The sequence below is a fragment of the Talaromyces proteolyticus genome, assembly GCF_021365285.1.
Source record: "Talaromyces proteolyticus strain PMI_201 chromosome Unknown BGW36scaffold_4, whole genome shotgun sequence".
NCBI classification, from domain to species: Eukaryota; Fungi; Ascomycota; class Eurotiomycetes; order Eurotiales; family Trichocomaceae; genus Talaromyces; species Talaromyces proteolyticus.
The window spans coordinates 2,832,962-2,847,029 of record NW_025764280.1 but is presented as its reverse complement, the minus strand read 5'-3'; the positions used below and the strand labels follow the sequence as shown (position 1 = coordinate 2,847,029).

Below are 14,068 nucleotides of genomic sequence, written 5' to 3'. Positions count from 1 at the left end.
GCCAGCTATGGATCCTGAGGCTGCTGAAGAGCAGAAGGCAACGGCACATGTCGAGATCCATGAAACCCCACTGGTGGGTCTCACTAGATCTTTGCATCGCAGAGCTGCTTGGCTAATATGTCTCCTCAGAATTGGCCGCTGTGGAAGAGGAACACGATTTTCTTTGTGGTCTGCCTTACAGCATTTGCCGCCACCAATACAATCCTCGCAAATGCTGCCGGACTTGTGATTCAAGCTCAAGAGTACCAGAAGAGTGCTCAGGACCTTAGCTACACCGTGAGCCAACTCATCCTCGGCAGTCTTTTGTGGTGACATGTGCTTAATTCAATCTTAGTTAAGCGCCACACTGGCTGGAGCTGCCATCGGCCCGTTCGTCTGGCAACCGTTTGCTCGAAGATTTGGCAAGGCGTCGACAATCTTCACAGCGAGCAATCTTCTCTGGATCTTCAATATTTGGGCAGCCGTATGCAGAGGCAAGTATTCATACGGTTCCTTTATTGGAGCTCGTACAATGTCTGGCTTTGCGAGTAGTGCAGCTGCGTATGGTATGTTTTTAAACTGATGACGAGATGCCGGTTTCTTTGGCTAATGGCTCCAAGTTGGTGGCCCAATTATTCTCGAATTATATCCGCTTCATAATAGAGGAAAGGCATTTGGCATCTGGAGCTTTAGTCTGATTTTTGGGTGAGTGAGCTCAGCTGTTTTCATTTATTCTCAATTGACCTTGCTTGTTAACAACGACAAGCACCATCTTTGGCCCCGCCATGTCAGGATACATTGTATACTATGTTCCATGGCCCGTGCAATTCTGGTACAACGTTGGTCTTAACGTGTTCATTGTCATCTTGATGCTCATTGTGTTTGAGGAGACCGGAGTCTCCGCGACGGGTTCATACGTTTGCCTGAAGAACGAGTCATGGTTTACGCGAAGGCACTATTTGATCCCTGGATTGACAGCCAGCCGTTACAAGTATGGAGCGAGGGACTTGGTACGTTTTAACTTATTAAACCAGCCAAGACCATTTCCTAACTCCACGAACAGGTTCGGACTTTAACGGTTCCGTGGTTGATTCTTATTTGTCCCCATGCACTTATTGCTAGCTTCGGACTTTTCGTATATTTTGGCTTGTACGTCGAGCGATGGATGAAAAATACGTTATAGAAGCATGCTGATTGTGAAAGTGCCGCCGGTATTACCAATGTCCTTGCGGTCTTTCTCCAGACGCCGGTCTCTCTCGGAGGATATGGTCTCAACGCCATAGAAAACTCAAATTGTAAGTCATATCTGAACTGTTACAAAACAGTCCTGACCGAGTCAGTCCTCTTCTCCCAATGGGTTGGAACACTCCTGGCCCTCGTCTACAGTGCACTCTTGGGCGACCGTCTCCCTCTCTGGCTGTACAAGCGCAACGGTGGCATATGGAAGCCTGAGTACCGGCTGATCTCCCTCCTCTTGCCTTGCCTGGTCCTCTTCCCGATCGGCTACGTCGTGATGGGCGTCTCCCTCGCCCGCCACTACAACCGCGCCATCCTGGGCCTTGCAGCCTGTTTCCTCGCCGGCGCAACCGTACTCGTTATAGGCTCCCTCGTCGCGTACCTGAACGAGACATTCCTCCGGTACCGATCCGAGGCAAACGTCACGGCAAACCTCACCCGTCTAGCCCTAGGCATTGCGATTCCATTCTTCGTGTTTCCGTGGGAGGAAGAGGTCGGGTTGGAATGGATGTTTGGAATGATTGGGATTTTCCAGTGGGTCTGTTTCGTGCCCTTGTTGGTTCTGTACTTCAAGGGGGAGACGATTCGAAAGTGGGCGCTGTCCTCTGTGGCAGATGTTGCGGACGAGGAAGAGGGGGAGATCATGGTCAGTGGAGGGCATTAGGTTGCATGGGAACTTGGGTTACTATTGATTATTCAAAGGGAGTGTCCGTCGGGACTTGAGGGACTGAGGTGTGGGCCTGGAAGTGAGATTAACGAGCCTGGATTTGGAGGATACACTCGGCGCTGGCTCTTGGAGAAGAGATTACATGTATTCAGAGCCGATGCTAGTCTTTTCCCTAGTCTTTTCCTCGTGGATTCCAAATCAGATAACAATTTGCCCTCGGCACTTCGCCAATTTGACTTGAAAATACGCCCCAGCCCGGGCCCCAGCCGGGACCGGTTATCGGGCACAGCGCATCAATAAATACAGACCAACAATCTTTCAGAGGAGTAGTCTAATCAGAGGAGTAGTCTAATCAACTTTTCCAGCGACACAATGAGCAACGTCTACAAACACCTGGAGATTGAGCCAAAAGGAGACGTCTTCATCGTCACCCTCCGAAATGGCGAGGACAACCGTCTGAACTTTGCCATGTGCAAGGAGCTGATGCATGCTCTGGGCGCGATTCGAGATCAGCTGAAGACCGGAAGTGACGGGGCGCTGATTGTACGAGGGCACAATAACAAATTCTTCACCAATGTGAGACACCCGCCGTTCACGGTTAATTAGCCAACTGAGTGCTAATCATCCTCTGCTCTCTAGGGCATCGATCTCGAAGAAGCAGCGCAAAACCCAGAAGGCTCGGCGGATTCTTTCTACCCTGTATGCCAACCCAACTATATCCATCGCATAATATCTCAGTGCTTACAAGCTCGCATAGCTCCTCCACGCAATTCTCGACTTCCCTTTCCCCACAATCGCCATCGTCTCCGGGCACACCTTCGGCGGTGGCTGCCCCTTCTCCCTCGCCTTCGACTACCGCATCATGAACAGCAAACGTGGGTTCTGGTGCATGGTCGCCGTTGACTTCGGCCTGCATTTCCCTGGCATCGGGTCGCTCGTTAAGTCCAAGCTGACCCCGCGTGTTGCCCGAAAGGTCCTGCTAGAGGGCCACAAGTTTACCGGTAAGGAAGCATTGGCAGATGGGATTGTGGATCAGGTTGCCCAGCCCGAGGAGCTGCTGTCGACGGCCATGGAGCTGGCGGAAAAAGTGAAGAGCAAGGGGCGTGGAAATGTCTATGGTCTTCTACGGGCCGAGCTGAACCTCGAGCCACTGCATCGGCTGAGGGATATCAGTTACGTGCATAACGCGCGCCGGGCACCTATGGGAGGGGTCCCGGGGAGGCTGTAGTCGTATGTTATTCTTTCAACGGACCAGAGAATTACAGCCTAGATAATTTGGATCTCCCGGACTATGTAGATTATGTTCAAACCCTCTGATTCTATTGAATGAAAGACTATTGCCACACAGTTTGGACTTGCTAGACTCTATGGTTCTGTGTCGAGCCCCTCTAATTCAACCAAATGGAAGAGGACTTAATCGACCGGGACAGTTGTGGGTGGGCTGTGCTTGACCTACAGTTGATAAACACGGCGCGTTCTACCCCTACACAGAGGAAACAGTCAAGGGAGCAGATAATCTGGAATCTTGATGTCTGGGAGATCTCTAAGGAAGAAGAAGGGAACTGGGAAACAGAGACCTCGTATAGGCCAGCAGGGGAAACTGCGCAGGGCCTGAACCAAACAGGAGTCTACCGAAGGGGAGTCTGCATCTTATCATACGTGAGGCGTATTGTCAGTGTACCAAGGTAGAACCTAGATACTAATATCAAACCATCCGTTCACAACAGAGTGGCAAGGCGATCTCAACGCAAATCAAGTACGACCCTTCCGCTGATGTTGCCCTCCTCCATCTCCGCAAAGACATCACTCAGCTCCTCCATCTTCCTGAGTTGATAATGCGCCTGGACAGCACCATTGACAGCCATCCTCACGCACTCATGCGCGTCTGCACGATCACCCACCTTACTGCCTAGACATAGTGTTAGCCGTCCACTACACAAGAAGACGGAATCCGGAGTGCCATACCAATAATCCGAATCTGCCGACTGACAAGGAGCGGCACACTCGCCGTCTCAATCGGCCGTGGCTCTCCCTCCGGAACGCCGAGACAAACCAAGGTCCCCGCCTGGTCAAGACAGTAGATCGCCTGCGCGTACGCCGCATTGCTGGAAGTACAGACAAGGGCAACGCGTGCCCCACCACCAGTAAGCTTGACAACCTGCTGACACAGCTCCTCTGACTTGGTGAAACCCAACACGTCGACGAAGTGATCAGCGCCCGCCTCGATGCACATTGATTCTTTGCCCCCAACGTCCAGCGCGACGACGAGGTATCCCATAGCCTTGGCGTACTGGATCGCCAGATGGCCGAGTCCGCCGCCACCGCCGGAGATAGCGACCCAGTCACCTGGGCGGAGGTCGGTGTTCTTCAGTGCAGTGTAGACAGTAATGCCCGCACACATGATCGGGGCCAGGCCGGGCAAGGCATCGTCTGCGACATTGTCTGGGATGAGGGTGACGTAGTTGCTGGCTGCGACGAGGAACTGCTGGAATGTGCCTGGGTGGAAGGCACCGCTGAGCTTTGCGGCGATGCAGTTGACTTCTTTGCCGAGGAGGCAGTATCCTACAAACGGGTTGATGTTTCTCATTACTTCTTGGCTATAAGACAGAAGAGGGCCCAGGAGAGTCGACTCACGACAGGACAGGCATGCAGAAGCCACATATTTGATCCCGACCTTGGCCCCGACTTTGGGATTAACGACACCAGGCCCTTGAGAAATCACCTGGCCGACGCCTTCATGGCCGCCAATTTGACCTGCATGTTTTTGTCACGAGTCAGAGGTCGATTTGAGTCAACAACCACAACCGGCGAAGGGGCATAGCTGGACTGCACCTTTTGGAACTGTCACAGGGGCCTTCCATGAGTTGGTGCACAGTGAGTAATCCGTGTGGCAGACGCCGGAATAGAGCCTAAATGAGAGAATTATTGGCCCCGCTTGCCTAGACACCGCAAAAATCTGGATTCGTTCAGCTGGAACCTACACGCGCACGAGGACTTGACCTGGGCCCGGAGCTTCAATAGGGAGCTCGACCACCTCTGTTTCCATGGTCCCCGGCTTGGAGTAGATGACGGCCTTGTTGACCTTGACTTGTAGACCCTCCATGATGATGGGACGTCGAGTATGAGATTTGGCGAGGAAGACAAAAGTCACTGTAGTAGCCTGTAGTCTTTTTTTTTGTAAGCTTCCCAGGAGGCAGTAGTTAGGTACTATCTGCTTGGTGCTCGGCGCAACTGGAAATCGCTAATAGGTAAGATTCCAACTATGCCGCTATCCGAAGGCTCCCGGTTGTCGGTATTGCTCAATCTTCTCAACTTGGGAAGATCCATGCCACTGGCACCACTCTTGACCATTCTCAGGCCCCAATGCCTGCCGGTGCTCGGTGTATACAGGATGCCCTTGGGTACTTGGTGGGGCGTACTTGTTATTCCTTCTAGGTTCTCTACCGCTTTATCCAGCGGCACACGTGAACGGACACGGTCGAAACAGATTTGATTTTCCTAGGGACGTCTATAAACGAAAAAAAAGTACTAGCATGAAATAGACAGAGAGGCTTTACTCAGCGCCCTAATATCAGATCTTGGCTTGCCTGGCCTCAATCAGGTCCAGAGTTTTGTCCAAAGCGTAGTCACACGGCGCCTTCTTACTGCGCACTGCATTCCCCTGCGCTCGGGTGATATATCTGGCCTCCACGGCAGGATTGTAACCTAGCCCGCTTGCCTGTGCGATTTCACTCTCACTAACAGCTACATCGGTATTCTTCTTCCCATCCGCTCGCCGGTAGACGGTCACAACAATCGCACCACCGAGCCCCAAGTTATGCTGCAGGGCCACACCGGTGTTTTCAACGAGCCGGCCATTGTTTGTCCAGCCACGCAGCTGCCATGTTAGCTCGGCACACTGTGCGAGGCCGGTGGCGCCGAGAGGGTGGCCCTTGGATATCAGGCCGCCAGAGGGGTTCACAATGGGGCCTTTTCCGCCGTAGGTAATATCTCCCGCGCGGATAAGGTGATGGGCTTTGCCGGGCTCGCTGAAGCCCATGGCATCCAGAGAGATAAGCTCGTTGGTGGAAAAGCAGTCGTGCAGCTCGCAGACCCGGATGTCCTTGATTGTTGCACCTGCCTCCGCGAGCGCCTTGGCAGTTGCTTTCTTGGTCATTTCGTAGCCGACTAGGCTCATGGCACTCCCAGAGTACAGTGCCGGGCTGTCAGAGGCGAGGCATTGCCCTGCAATAAGGATGGCGTGCTTGAGCTCTAGGCGGGCGTTGAGGAATCGCTCAGACACAACAACGGCCGCGGCAGCCCCGTCCGAGGTAGGCGAACACTGCAGCTTGGTGAGAGGGTAATAGATCATCGGTGACTTCTGAATCTGTTCTAGGGTGTAGACGGTCTGGAACTGGGCGTAGGGGTTGCGTGAGGAGTGCTCATGCGAGACCCGCGCGATTTCCGCAAAGTCCTCCGCGGACGCCCCGTACTTCTCAATGTATTCGCGCCCTGCATTTCCAAACATTTGAGGGTTCTTGGGTGTCTTGTCCTGTCCTCGCGTCTGCGCCATGAGCCGCACACTCAGATCCGACGGCGTCGGGCGATCAGTCACGTTCCCAATCAGGGGTCCGGGAGACATCTGCTCGAACCCAACCACCAGGATGCAGTCATGGATGCCAGCTTTGACAAAGTTCCGCGCCATATGCAGGCCCGTAGAGCCCGTCGCACATGCGTTGTTTGTGTTGTAGATGGGGATGTCGGTCATGCCAAATTGGTAGAATGCACGCTGCCCGCTGCATGTAATGCCCCCGGCGTAGCAGGCGATTCCAGCTTCCACGTCGTCGTAGGTAATATGGGCATCCAGCATCGCCTTCACACCAGCCTCGAAGGCGAGTTCGGTGTACATGCGGGTGTCGCGCGGGCGGAGGAAGGCAGTCATGCCGACGCCGAGCACGTAGGCGTTGCCCTGTGTTTGTTCTGCCATGTTGTTGACAGTGAGTGATATGAAGAGACCGGTAATCAAGCTGTTGGAAAGATGCTCGAATGAACTGGACAGTCATAATGAGCGGTTTAAGCACCGCCGGGCACCCGAGGTTTCCCCCAAAATGGGCCCCCGAGGCTGCGATTGCAGGTGGTGAGCCTAGCCTCGGTCTTCCGGTTCGGTTTCTGGGCCCCGATTCTGTACATCTGCGAATGTCAGGTAATCGTCTGAGCAAGCGGCTGGCGGTTTCACTGGGATGAACAAACATACCATTAGGAAGGGAGTTCTGGCTGGGATGGTAGCACCCTTGTACTGGATGTCTTTGATGCTCTGGTAGTAAAATGAGATTGTGTACAACTCAATGTCGCCGGCCAAAAACATCAGCCTCATCGCCGCGCCCACCACCACGCACTGTTCTTGTAAATCAAACCATTCTCATCCCCCACTAACGCTGCCCACTTGTTGAAAAACCACGGCGTCACCTCCCAACTGCGCGCATCCCAGGGCGCCCCGTCACCACGCCCGTGCAGAGAGACTTGCAAAGACCCATGGCACTGCATGCCGCCATGCGCCAGATCGAAGCACAGCGCATGCTCGTCGAAATTTCGATCCCTCTGCGCGAGTGCTGACAGTGCCCGAGCGCGGAAGGACGGGAGGGGGATTAGGTCAAGGTACGGGTGGTGGGATACCGTCATTTGCTCGGCGATAGGCTGGAGGTCAGGCTTTATTGAGCTTGTATTCTCCCGCGGGTGGCTCGTTCAATCCGTCAGTATCGACGTGTTGTGGTGGAGAACCAGGGAAGGGGAGAAAATAGCCTCACCATGATGGCACACTGGTATCCGTAACTGTAAACGGTGACTCGGCATCATTGTCGGCGATCTGGTCAACCGACAACCCAAGATGCCGCGCTATCTCGACGAACGCCGACGTGTGTGTGTTTCCACACGGCGCCCGCGGTATTCCTTCAACCGGAACCTGGAAGCACCAGTTGGTAGGCCCTCTCAGCCGTGAGAGCACCTGTACTCCAGCAAGGAGGATCGTGCCAATCGTAAATTGAGGATTGATCTGCTGCTCAACTATCGATGACCAGCACGCGAAGCACAGGGCTCTTCGCTCCTCGAAAAGCGAATCATCCAGGCAGTAACCCATGGAGATGAGGCCATATTTGATAATAGCGGCAATTTCCATGTGTTCCGTATCAAGGATCCTGGCCACATTCTCCACATCCGAAGGGCGCGCAAAGTAATGTAGGAAATCGTCGAACTTGAGCTGCGGCCGTGGACAGGCGGCCGTGCCTTTACAGCCGATTGGACTACAATTTATGAGCAGATCGAATCAGAGGCTTGTTGGAGCTGCAATCGATACACTTACTTTCTACGCTGATATAAAATTGCATTTTCCTTTTGGAGAGCGTGCTCGAGCACCTTTCGCCGCGCACCTTAACGGGTCAGCTAGGGAGCCCCTGGCGTCAGCTCAAGGGACTGGGGAGCTCACGACTTCGTTGTTGCGCCCTCGCATTCTGCTCACGGCGCCGTGCTTGATTCCATGATTCGATCACTTTTTTAGGCATTGTGTGTAGACTGGTAGATACTAGGTGCGGTGAGAGGACGTAGGGAAATAACCACGGCCTACGGGGGCAATTGAACGTGAGGCTCGCTCGGACTTTAGACGGAGATAGCATTTTCTTAATTCCTTCCGTCCCAAAAATGTACACAAAACATCATCCGCATAAAGTAATTATCAAAGATACGCCTTGACCTGCTCCTCGTTCCAATCCCAAAACCTCTCGCTCAACTCCCGGTCAAAAAAATCAGCCCGCCCGCTCACCAGTTTGCCTGGCGGAACAACTGTCCAGCTGGTTAGCATTGCACACCCAGGATCAACCAACTGAAATTCAATGAACAAACTCACCCCAGGTCTCTGGCTTGTGCACGTCAAGATCCGGCTGCAATCCTGCGTAGAGCTGCGTATACGCGCCAATCTCTGGTTTTTGTGCGATGAGGCGCTGTTATATGCCCTGCGTCAGACAACGTTACCCAGCGCACTGGAGAAATTCAGAACCACTTACAACGATAATCTGAAGCCACCCTGGCATGGTCCTCTGCAGACCTGTCATGGCAACGCCAGGGTCTAGAGTCTGGACACTAATTCAGATACAACTTTCAAAGGGTGATAACACAGAGCAGCGACACATACCACACTCACGATCCCATCATCCTTCCCGCGCCTAGCCAGAGCCGCCGCCTGAAGCACATTCCCGGCCTTGCTGCGCCCGTACTTACTCCACGCCCCTTCATCGGTGTGGTAATCCATATTATCAAAATCGATCGCCGGCGTGGGCGCACGCGTGGCAACCACGGACGAAACCCAGACGACTCGGACCGAGTCCTTGGGTGTCTGTGGGTCCGCAGCCGCGTTCTTGAGCGCCGGATAGAGCAGCTTCGTGAGCAGGGTCGGGCCCACGTTGTTCGTGCCGAGCTGGAGCTCGTAACCCTGCTTTGTCGTGGATCCCTGTCGCGGGATCATGACGCCTGCGTTGTGCCAGAGAACGTGTAGCTTGGATTCCCGGGACAGGAATTCGTCTGCGGATCTCTTGATCGTGGAGAGGTCGCTGAGGTCTAGAGCGAGGGAATGCACGGAGCCGGTGGAGTTGGGAAACCGGGTGCGCAGACCGTCGGCAACTTGCTGGAGCTTTGTGGTGTCGCGGGCGGCGAGGTAGACGGTGCCATTCCGCTGGTAGAGAATTGTCGCGAGGAGGAGGCCGTAGCCTGAGGTGGCGCCGGTTACTATAAAGACCTGCGGTATTCTTAGGGCACTGTACTCGTATGTCGGAGGAGGGGGGGTAGGCTTACCTTGCCGGTTTGGTCAGGGAGGTTAGCCTCTGTAAGAGGGGGTGCCATTGACGAGAGAAAGCCACCCATGATCTTGATATTGTATAACTGCGTGTCCCTTTTGCTAATGTGAGTGCACCTCGGACATATATGTATTCAGGACAAATATGATTTAACAACAAATATATTCATAACGTGCATATATTCAAGAAATGCATTTGTTCATTACTGTCACGCACCGGGACCCACTCTAGTTGTCACCGGCTGTGTCAAGGAGCGATACGATGTGTTGAACCACACAGAGGTTCCTTGAGGGCAACTAGTAACGAAGTACTAAGGTTGCCGAGGGATTTAAGTGATAAGATAACGCAACTAAAGTGAGAGCGATGCCTTGAAGTGCCGTAGTACTTCAAGTAGGATTGTCCTGCTGACCCTCTCAGTGTAACTTGTGATATTGATCGTAGTGACTTATGTCAAAGAACTATGCTAAGATAAACTAATGTCATGGAAATGAGTTTGTTTATATAGACAATGTCTCCTATAATACATATACACTCTCATTGTATACTGATTGTAGGATCCAATTACCTTCCTTCTCCCGTATACAATTTCCCTACACTCCATTGTATATTAACTACCCGAGTGTATATGCTTATGTAACAGGTAATCCCGGGTGAACAGCAAACAGGCTGAACACGTCTTAATCTGTCCTTAGCTTCATTCATGTTGGTTTCGTAACAATTACATGCATAAGTCCAAACGGGGATAGTCGGTCTTGGCGTCAGCTTTAAACTTCAGGCCTGTCATTAGTCTATCCATGGATGACGGCGTCCAGGGCTCCACCAGATCCACGGGTAGCACTAACCTTATTTTCAGCACAGACGCACGGGCCATGCACCACTGAGCCGTAAGCCCGGGACTCCGGGCTCGGATGACTGGCTTCTGCCTCTCTCCAGGGCTGGTGCGTGGTTTCTTCATTGCATCCATTTGCATCATTATGCCTGGACTCCCGAGGTCCCAGGGGTGGCCACGAAATTGCCGAGGAATCTATAACCCATAGGTATATGCACGACACTATATTTACCGTATGTAAAAGGACAATCTAGGAGCATTCCAAGAGTGAGGTAAGATTGAGATGATAATGGAGAGACACGTGCATAAAATGGACGCTATTTATGCATTACTTATCGGCAATCTCGTGGCCAGGGAGTGTAATGTGCTTAGACTTGGAAGGTAACGGAACGGAGAACAAAAGGACCCGCTTAAAGAAAATTGCACTGCATTGGACTTTGAAACAAATAGCAGATTCATTCAACCCATGACGAAATCAAAATTGCCCTCGGCTAGGATCCGGTTATGCAACTTGAGCACTTGTGAATACGCATCTATCCGCGCCAAGGGCGGAACAGCCTCCGAATCCCCGTCTGTTGATCGGCCAGATTGCAAGCTGACACCACTGTCCAAGTGGTTCTGATGTTCCATGCAGTGACTCTGCTGGAACATGAGTCGATGGGTTAAGCTCAGGGCAGCTTGATGCAGGTTGAAAAAGAAATCGACATCGTCGTATCTCTCCGACAGGTATTCCAAAGCCTGCAAGCAGGTAAACATCCCGTGCACAATGGGCGGGTATGTAATTGTCGATGCTTTCAATAGTATGCCGTGGATCGTGAATGGAATGGAAATACACATGACTCTGTGGTGAATCAGTTTTTGAAAAGCCCTGGTATACCAGTAGAAGATGCTTACGCTGCAGACGGAAGGTATCGTAATGCATCCCATGCGATCAATTGCTTGGTGATATGCGTCGTCATGGAGGCAGACTCCCATACAGCTTGATGGGAGGCCTCTCGGAGCTTGCTAGCCCACGGCGTAACTTTTGGGTTACCAAAGATGATTCCAATTTGGTGTAGTGTTGAGACCATGAACCTACTCATCCGTCAGTAATCTTTCGCCAACTTAAATGGGGTAGAGAAATTTACTCATATGTTAGTTGTAAAAAGGCCTTGTGTGTAAGCCACGGTAGCTCCTCTGCAGTAGGTGGATGAGAAGCCGCCTGCTGATCTTGCATAATCTGTACGTATTCGGCTCTCCAGTTGGAAACTGCTGCCTCGCATTCTTCCAACTCGCTAGTGATTGAGCGCCCCGGTCGCCTGGAGCGACCGCTCTCCGCCGGTGACTGTTGCACTTCGGTGTGTTGCAGGATGACGTTACAGATTAAGCTGAAATGTCGGAACAACTCGAGTTTAGCCAGAAATAAGTCGGCAAGCTTGCGCTTCACACCAAGGTCGAGGTGCCAAGGTGCACGTATCTCATCCTCCATATCGCTCAGCGTGACCATAGGAATCTCAAGAGGCAGACCGGAAGCGACAATAACACGTTGGGAACCCAGTAAGAATGCAATCACCCGCAGGATGCAGCAGGCATACAGTATTCGCCATCTGGCCATTTGACGAAGGGGGAGTGAGTTTTGAGAAAGCAACAGCGGAACATTGGCCTCTTTCAAGATCCTCTGCGCCTCGATGATCCAATTTTCTCTCGGCATCATGCCATTCTCAAAGTTGGGGCAGGTGCTGGTGCTCATGAGAAGGCATATCTGAACCTTTTGCATAGGTGACTTTTCACAGCCCGCATCGTACAGCACCTAGTAAAGCACTGAGCATCGCCGCAGTCTGAGGAATAGGGAACGGACTTACTTTGGCCTTCGTGTAAAAGGCTCGCCCCATGGCACGAAATGAGAGGAATCCGGCACGATCACGTTCATCATTTGAGATCATGGAGCACGCGGAGAAAAATATTGTATACAGCAATGCGAGACTAATGGGCGAAGGCATTTCATCATTTACGACCGGGCGGTTGTTGATCAAGCAGTAAATATGCCACTCATTAAGCACTGGTAGGCGGGGGTGCTTGAACTGGAAGAAATACCGCAAGAGACAATCAATCGTTTCAGGCGATGGGATTGCAAAGACATCTGCTTCTGCGAGTTTTTCGAGAGCTGTTTTGTCAAGTTTATGCCGGCACCAAGTCGTGACCCAGGGTATAGTCGATGTACATGCGGGGGCACACAGGCAGTCACCTTCGTTTGGTGCCTCAGCGAGTGGGGGAGCATTTGTCATCGAGCTCACGTTATGCCATGCAGGTACGCTGTGATTGCCAGGGGGAGTGTCAATCCCGACCAAGCTGTTGCACGAGACTTGCTGGCCCAGGGAAGAATCGCTCGATGTGTTGCTGTAGCCAAATTGTAGATCCGAGGACAGGCTATCGGGGGCGCCAAAGTCGTGGTTTTGCGGAAATGGATCCGGGCCCGTTGAAGCAAAATCTAGAGACAGATCGTCACAGCCAGCGAGGAATGAGGCGTTGTCGTTGAACAGCATCATGCTGGCTGCAGGCGATGTATGACCCATTGGAGGGAAGACGGTCGGTGTGGCGGAAGAGACAGACAAATTGCTAGGATTGTTGGCCCCAGAGGAGGACTCGCTAGACCTTCTTGTGCGAGCGTACGAGGGTTCATTGTCCAAATTGCTCGGGGCGCCAAGAGGCTTCTTTATGCGCCTATTCGCAGTCAGAGAATTTAAGAAGTCGTGGTGAAAATCACGGAGGGGCGGGACAAAACGAACCTCTTGTCGGGCACAGCGCAGTTTATGCCATCCAGGCGACAGTTTGTGCACGGGTCAGGATAGCGAGAAGTCACATCGCATCGGACCTTCCTCGACCGGCACGAAAAACAGGCTGAGCGGTGTAAGCTGGGAAAGCACTGACTGAGCTGGAAGCGGGGACAGGGAACTAGGTGCTTTACCAGTTGAGGCGCGACGAGTCCTCGGGCGACGGACACGATGCAGTGATTCTGACACAGCTGGGCTGAAGATGCTGTCGTTCATGGTTTTGTTGATAAGGACGACAGAGATGGAGAAGGAGTAGTTGGAACTTGGGGAACATCCCCAGGCGATCACGATAGGCAAAGGTTGCGGGGAAAGATCCATTCTAACTTTGGCTGCTCGGCTTGTGTTTCCGGTCTGATGGATGCATACATACTCATTAATAATAAATGGTGCATAACTAAGGTTATTAACATTATTTCCTGCCCTTCAGCCCATCGCTTCCAGTTGCCGGATAACACGAACCCGGGAGAACTTTATTGCTAAAGTCACACCCTGGTTACTTGATGCGGCCTAGCTTTTACTAAACCTTTATGCAACAGCCTTTGGGCCGGGCCATGGATATGTCAACAACACATATATTCCTCTCTTTCCACTTAACGCCTTTACCCCTGGGGCCCTGTCCCCTCCTCTTAAGCTACACATCACAATATCATCCCCTTCAATATTGATGAATTAGTAGGGAGATTATATAAATTCTTCACTAAGGTACTTCTACCCACGCCTGCCATCTCGG

At 52.3% G+C, this 14,068-nt stretch overlaps 7 protein-coding genes across 7 annotated transcripts; 2 read left to right on the top strand and 5 right to left on the bottom strand.

Moving 5' to 3' along the window:
* Positions 1-117: 117 nt before the first annotated feature.
* BGW36DRAFT_291155 (major facilitator superfamily domain-containing protein) lies at positions 118-1,879 on the top strand (the record flags this gene model as incomplete). The annotated part of the gene is made up of 7 exons (XM_046210818.1): positions 118-276; positions 335-545; positions 600-684; positions 746-989; positions 1,043-1,128; positions 1,183-1,274; positions 1,320-1,879. The coding sequence occupies 7 exons, from the start codon at positions 118-120 to the stop codon at positions 1,877-1,879; spliced, it is 1,437 nt and encodes a 478-aa protein (XP_046074810.1).
* Positions 1,880-2,059: 180 nt separating this feature from the next.
* BGW36DRAFT_448040 (ClpP/crotonase-like domain-containing protein) lies at positions 2,060-3,110 on the top strand (the record flags this gene model as incomplete). Its single annotated transcript, XM_046221744.1, has 3 exons — positions 2,060-2,458; positions 2,522-2,581; positions 2,640-3,110. Exons 1-3 carry the CDS (start codon positions 2,255-2,257, stop codon positions 3,108-3,110), a joined length of 735 nt encoding a protein of 244 aa, XP_046074809.1. The 5' UTR covers positions 2,060-2,254.
* A 435-nt stretch (positions 3,111-3,545) lies between these two features.
* Positions 3,546-4,985, bottom strand: BGW36DRAFT_415918 (chaperonin 10-like protein; the record flags this gene model as incomplete). Its single annotated transcript, XM_046219332.1, has 5 exons — positions 3,546-3,791; positions 3,848-4,444; positions 4,517-4,636; positions 4,715-4,791; positions 4,864-4,985. The coding sequence occupies 5 exons, from the start codon at positions 4,983-4,985 to the stop codon at positions 3,625-3,627; spliced, it is 1,083 nt and encodes a 360-aa protein (XP_046074808.1). The 3' UTR covers positions 3,546-3,624.
* Positions 4,986-5,297: 312 nt separating this feature from the next.
* Positions 5,298-7,037, bottom strand: BGW36DRAFT_406209 (sterol carrier protein 2). Its single transcript, XM_046218991.1, has one exon. It carries the CDS (start codon positions 6,846-6,848, stop codon positions 5,454-5,456), a length of 1,395 nt encoding a protein of 464 aa, XP_046074807.1. The 5' UTR covers positions 6,849-7,037; the 3' UTR covers positions 5,298-5,453.
* Positions 7,022-8,427, bottom strand: BGW36DRAFT_375569 (uncharacterized protein). The gene is made up of 5 exons (XM_046215783.1): positions 8,340-8,427; positions 8,217-8,283; positions 7,666-8,157; positions 7,116-7,598; positions 7,022-7,051 (listed from the first exon to the last, which is right to left on the bottom strand). Exons 1-4 carry the CDS (start codon positions 8,413-8,415, stop codon positions 7,232-7,234), a joined length of 1,002 nt encoding a protein of 333 aa, XP_046074806.1. The 5' UTR covers positions 8,416-8,427; the 3' UTR covers positions 7,022-7,051; positions 7,116-7,231.
* Positions 8,428-8,585: 158 nt separating this feature from the next.
* Positions 8,586-9,853, bottom strand: BGW36DRAFT_406207 (putative short-chain dehydrogenase; the record flags this gene model as incomplete). Its single annotated transcript, XM_046218990.1, has 5 exons — positions 9,698-9,853; positions 9,051-9,641; positions 8,914-8,982; positions 8,757-8,850; positions 8,586-8,692 (listed from the first exon to the last, which is right to left on the bottom strand). The coding sequence occupies exons 1-5, from the start codon at positions 9,764-9,766 to the stop codon at positions 8,586-8,588; spliced, it is 930 nt and encodes a 309-aa protein (XP_046074805.1). The 5' UTR covers positions 9,767-9,853.
* A 1,134-nt stretch (positions 9,854-10,987) lies between these two features.
* On the bottom strand, positions 10,988-13,656 carry BGW36DRAFT_448032 (uncharacterized protein; the record flags this gene model as incomplete). The annotated part of the gene is made up of 5 exons (XM_046221743.1): positions 10,988-11,396; positions 11,423-11,602; positions 11,656-12,317; positions 12,370-13,295; positions 13,380-13,656. 5 exons carry the CDS (start codon positions 13,654-13,656, stop codon positions 10,988-10,990), a joined length of 2,454 nt encoding a protein of 817 aa, XP_046074804.1.
* Positions 13,657-14,068: the final 412 nt, after the last annotated feature.